The following is a 6,000-nucleotide window of genomic DNA, read 5'->3' as shown; positions in this document are numbered from 1 at the left end:
CTTTTAAATGTGAAAATCCAAAAGGCTGAAATGAAGACATTTGAATTTCTCCGAATTCAAATATAATTCATGTGATCATTCATTCTATCAGTGTCTGAAAACAATCTTATGAATAGATACTATAATTATCCCACTTTATAGGTGAGAAAATTGGATGGAAGACATGTTTTTAGCAAGACTCTAATATTACCAGTTTACAAATTGAATCCTGAGAATATGTTATACTACTGATATAATTCTTATGGCCGTGTCATTGCAGCAGCTAACATTTATTCCAAGTTTCATGAATGCTAGACATTGTTCTAAGTGCTTTACAGATCTTAACTCAGTCCGCCAACAGCCCTACAGGTTGGTATCCTTACTCTCTTTCTTTTCTACATGAGGAAATTAAATTAAAAGATAAATGCTTTTCTTTTTAAGTTTATTTTTAGAGAGAGAGAGTGAGTGAGTGAGAGTGAGATGTGAAGGGGCAGAGAGAGGGAGAGAGGGAGAGAGAGAATTGTGAGATCTCGCGAACTGTGAGATCATGACCTGAGCCGAAATCAAGGGTTAGACACTTAACCAACTGAGCCCCTCTGGTGCCCCTCATTAAATCCTCTTTTAAACTTTTAGTTCTAAAATATGTTAAAGCAGAATAATTTTTGGGGGGTGCCTAATTTTTTAATTGAGATTATAAAAACTCCCTTTATATTAGAATTTTTTTTCAAAATACCTTAGGTTCCAACTCCAGTAAATATAATGTATATTTGGATGATATAAGTAGGTTTTTGTAAAAATTTTTAATGTGTATCTATTTTTTAGAGACAGAGATGGGGAGGTGGGGGGGCGGGGAAAGGGCAGAGACACACACACACAGAATCTGAAGCAGGCTCTAGGCTCTGAGCTATCAGCACAGAGCCTGATGTGGAGCTCGAGCTCATGAACTGCGAGATCATGACCTGAGCCAAAGTGGGACGCTCAACTGAGCCACCCAGGTGCCCCAATATAAGTAGGGTTTTGAGTTTCTTAAAGTTTATTGAGAGACAGAGAGAGCGTGAGCAGGGGAGGGGCAGAGAGAGAGGAGAGGGAGAATCCCAAGTAGGCTCCACACGGTCAGTTTGCAAAGCCTGATGCAGGGCTTGAACCCACAAAACCGTAAGATCATGACCCTGAGCCAAAATCAAGAGTTGGATGCTTTTCTTTTCTTTTTGTTCTTTTTGAGAGTATTTTTTTATTTAAATCAAAATTGGTGAACATACAGTGTAGTAATGATTTCAGCTATAGAATTTAGTGATTCCTCACTTACATAAAACACCCAGTGCGCATTCCAAAAAGTGCCCTCTTTAATGCCCATCACCCTTTTAGCCCAACCCCCCCACCCAACACCTCTCTAGCAACGCTCAGTTTGTTCCCTGAATTTAAGAGTCTCTAATAGTTGGGGCATCTGCGCGGCTCAGTTGGTTAAGTGGCTGACTCTTGATTTTGGCTCAGGTCATGATCTCACAGTTCGTGAGTTGGAGCTCCACAGCCAGCTCTCCGTTGACAGCGCAGAGCCTGTTTTGGATTCTCTTTCTGTCTCTCTTTCTCCCTCTGCCACCCTCCTCCTCAAAAGTAAACTTAAAAAGAAAAAAAAAGAGTCTCTTATGGTTTGCCTAAGAATTGGACGCTTAACCAACCAAGCCACCCAGGTATAGAGAGAGCCACCCTCTCTCTCTGCCCCTTCCACATGCTCTCTCTCTCTCAAAATAAGTATTTTAGAAAATCGAGGATTTAATGAAATATAAACAAAGAAACAATAAGTTGATTTAGGTAATATCAATATTCTATTTTATATCAATTCTTATTTTATAATCAAACATTTACACTAGTCAGAGTTTTCTAAAAATACTCACTGAATAAATTTCATTAAAAAGTATTTCTAGTACCCTCAGTTCATTTCTAGTACCCTCAGTTTATTTATTTCTAGTACCCTCAGTTTATTTATTAAAACCTATGTGGTTCTTTCTGTAAGATATAAAAAATGAAAATTTACACACATCCCTGTTGATGGCGTATTAATAGCACAAGCAACGTTTGAAGGCTTGACACTTTTGGCACATGGTTATTCAGTTTTTCTCCATACACAGACACCACACCTCGTTGTCAATAAATAATTCCACTTTAATGGCAAAGTAATAATTTAGACAGATACAGGGTGCACGTTTGCAAAAAAATATATGCAAGCTGGTTTACAAGCTAGAGGAACAATAAACCAATAGAAAATACATCATCCAGTTAAGTCCATTGACACCAAGTACTTATTGTCGGGGCTTTACAAAGACTACAAAACTTTTCAGATGATTTATTTCACTGTTTCTGCCTATTTACATGATATGTTACATCAAAAATGTACAAAATATAAAATGTTTACAGACAAATGTTTCACAAACTAGTTTAAGTTGTAAACTAGGTGAACCTACTGGGATGTATTGCAGGGATTTCTGTTTATGATCATGTTTGGACTGTGTTTCTCGAAATGGCAGGGAAAGATTAGCAATTGTTTTAGATCACGTATTATACAAGGGCAACTAGTCACTCATCCAGCTACATATAGTGATGTTTCAAAACAGCTTTGATCCATGTTTGAGGCTTCAAAGTCAGGGTGACAATTCTATGTGCATAAATTCGGTTCAGATTTCCCTTAGGGCAATAGCACCGGGTAGGACCTAGAGACTTAGAGACACTCTGAAAACTGCACAGATGTCTTGTGTTGTTATTGTTCTAGAGCAACTGACCCACGGGTGGTCACAGAGAGTAGCACCAATTGCACCTCCTGAAAGCAACATATTTTCACGTGCATAGAACAAGTCTACACCATGACCTAGCCCTTCGGTTCTAAAAACTTAAAGACCCGTCCTGTGTATGGTGGTAACTTCTCCAATGATTCCCATCAGTTTTCATGCACTCTCTTTAAAGCCTGCCACAACAGATGCACTTTTGGACATTTTTCTTTTCCAAATACGTATTGGCTTCATGAACAGTTTTGAAGCATGCTCACTCTAGCACTGATAGCTCCTGCATAGTCATAACAACTGTAAGTACAGGACAAACACGCCGGATAATAACAGCTTCGAGGGTTTGCATTCTGTATTTGTTCGCAATGTACAGGAAATCTCAGCAAGCGAAACACCGCTTAACACCAACGGGATAAGATACATTTTCGTGTGTGTCTGTTTGGATTTGTGCGAGTTTTTAAAATGATTATTTACAATACCTACCCAGTAGACTGTGCAAATCTAACCTTCTTTTACAGTATAAACGCTTCCTCTTCCACAGTGACTACACTGCTTCAGTGTTCTTTAATGCTGAATTTCTCGTGTACGACAATAGCAATCGAAACAACATGCTCAAAACTAAGAGTAACAGTAATAAGAAGAAAAGGAATCGGGGAGGAAAGCCAGACAGTTGTGCTCATGTTGCATCTCCAAATCTCCCTCCTTCTAAAACTCTCTTGCCTATAACTGGATGGAGTTCGGCCACATGTCTTCGCTTTTAAGTGACGGTCAGAGAGGGTTTCCGGGTTACTTGAACATTTTGGAGAAAGGGCAATCTAAACACCCCAGGTAAAAATACTGATTTTTTTTTTCTTCTAACCAATTCTTCCAAAAAAAAAAAAAAAGATATATAGAGATGAGGCTATTGTATTAACTGGCATTGCTTGGTTGTAAATGAAAAGACAGTGGAAATTACCAGTGGTTTAGGATTTAAACCAGCTGTTAAACTGTTGTAGAAATCTGTTTTAAGGCAGTGAGACAGCACCATAGGAAATGTTCCTTCTTTCACTGAAAAGGCTCAAACGAACGAAGCCCTAAAAAAGCCTTTTGTCAGTGTCGACTAGTAATTGGTATAAAACTCTTGTTAAGGGAGTGGGCAGGTGGTTTACAAAGACCACTGTGGTAAAAACAACCTTATAAAACCTGTGACTCATACACGGAAAAGTGGGCGGAGCACATCGTGTGAACGTGGCAGTTAGGAATCACATTGGCACGTATCCAGCTCGCCGCAGTAGTGTTTTCCTGGCGGTAGCACAATTCCCTTTGTGCTGATGGAGGGCTGGCCTCGCGGCTGCATTTTGCAATGGGGTGAGCGCACCACACGAACACTACTGGAGCCCTGGGACCAGCACCATGTGGCACAAAGGAGGCTGGACGGAGAAGGGGCCCTGCCTGGGGAGGACGGCCCGTCAGAGGAAACGAAAGGAGGGGACAAAAAAAGGTCTGCACTGTAAACTTTTAAAGAGGAGAAAAATAAAGTCCAGTTTGGCTATCCCGTGTGCAATCTATTCGGTTGCCCTGTCATTAGGGTCCTTTCCAGTTGAGCAGTGGAGCCGTACGTCACTCCACGGATATAAAAATGCCTAGAAACAAAATAAAGTTAAGCTCCCATCTCAATTTAGCATCTTGGCGGTTCAGACTCGGTTCAGCTGCCTCCTTGGAGACCACAACTCTGGGTCAGGGCCCCTGACAGGGTGCTTTCATACTGGCAGTGGTTTAGTGAAAATACTTTACTTTTTACACATTTCGAAAAAGCATGAGTCTCTTCCCCTAACTTTTTTCACCCTCTAGAGAGTAGATTCGAGAGATGAGTCTAAAATGTCTTCTTGGTGGCTGGTGCTATCGCTGTCACAGCTTTGTGTGCCCGAGTAATTGGCTGCTTCTTGGAGTTTCATTAGCATATTCATCTGAAGAAAGAAAAAGAGACATCGATGTAGGCAGTGATGCAGTGAGCGAGCCAGCCCCACAAAACACACGGCCCTGAGCCACACGGAGGCACCGTCTCATCCCGTCCAAGTGAAACGGGAAAACAATCTGAGATTTTTACTAGTTGCCTCCAGCTCCTACACGGTTTCTCCCAAACACGGCTACGCCACCAAACCATAAGGACAAAACAGGGCCTCGAGACAGCTCTTTTATTTGGGGTCGTGAATGAATACTGCTCCAGCAGGGCGACTGGGAAGGAAACCCTATCACAGCTGGACATCTGGGCTCTTTGCTGGAGAGTTCGCCAAGCTGCCTAGCTTTTTGGCGGGGAGAAGCAGAAAGCATTGAATGGCAACGGAAAGTCGTGAATGTTCATACACACGCAGACGCGTACACTGGCGCCCACTCGCGCTCCCCTGAGAGAAGGAGGGGACGGAGGGGAATGAAGCCAGCTGCCGCACTCAAGCACACCATCTGCTGTTCAGGAGCTGACCTCCAAGGAGGTGAGTGAATGAAGCCGACCATGAGTGTTGGAAGAGGGAGAAGGAAAGAATCCCTGTCAAGTTTCTGACGTTGTTGCAATTTCTGGCTAAAATATGATTGCTACGCCACTGAAAACAAGAGCCGCCTTCTGGAACAGCAGCAGCTGTCTCAGGTCTCCCAGCTGATAGGACAATGGTAATATGTGTTCCAGTAAAAGGGGCATATGCGTGAAAGCACCTGGGGAGAAAGACAGCTAGCGTTTCCATGTCTTACAAAATAAAAGGCAGCCACCTTGCTTGGCTTGTGGTAAGATCTGCAGACCCACTTTGGAGACAAAAGAAAAATTGTTTAAAAGCAAATTGTGGATGGATTGTGCAACCATTTGAGAAAGCGCAGAAAAACTGGCACCTGTCTTCATGAAAGGAGTGGACTTGTTTTCTTGTCAAGGGATTCTATAAATTGTAATCATCTTTCTGTTGTTTAATGCAGACTAATGTATTATTTTATAAAGTCATCAAAGTTGTTCTTTTTTTTTTTCCAACCTACAGAAATAGAGAATCTGATCCAAAAGAAAAAAAATCTTAAAAAAGGATCCCTTAGTGATACGTTAGGCTATGCATGCTTGCGGGTTCAGTGTAAAATGTGTGTTCAATAAATGCTTTTGAAATAAATGATAAACTGATAATCACCAATTACAGCAAGTATGCCTTTCTCACCAAGAAGTTCACAGTTTATAGCACATTTTAAAGTCATTTTCATATTCTTCAGGACAATATTTTTCAACATAATTGTTAGTCTA

The 6,000-nt window shown here is 41.3% G+C and overlaps 1 protein-coding gene across 6 annotated transcripts in view; it reads right to left on the bottom strand.

The window, feature by feature from the left end:
* Positions 1-2,118: 2,118 nt before the first annotated feature.
* The window catches only part of NAV3 (neuron navigator 3), a 373,689-nt gene continuing 369,807 nt past the window's right edge, over positions 2,119-6,000 (bottom strand). For all 6 annotated transcript variants that reach the window (XM_027071189.2, XM_027071190.2, XM_027071191.2 and 3 more), the window contains one exon: positions 2,119-4,699. In XM_027071189.2, the coding sequence (XP_026926990.2) occupies positions 4,580-4,699 (120 nt within the window). In that variant the 3' untranslated portion in view covers positions 2,119-4,579. The remainder of the gene's footprint in view (positions 4,700-6,000) is intronic.

This window comes from Acinonyx jubatus, chromosome B4, assembly GCF_027475565.1.
Source record: "Acinonyx jubatus isolate Ajub_Pintada_27869175 chromosome B4, VMU_Ajub_asm_v1.0, whole genome shotgun sequence".
In the NCBI taxonomy this organism is placed as follows: Eukaryota; Metazoa; Chordata; class Mammalia; order Carnivora; family Felidae; genus Acinonyx; species Acinonyx jubatus.
This window is presented reverse-complemented; position numbering and strand designations above follow the sequence as displayed.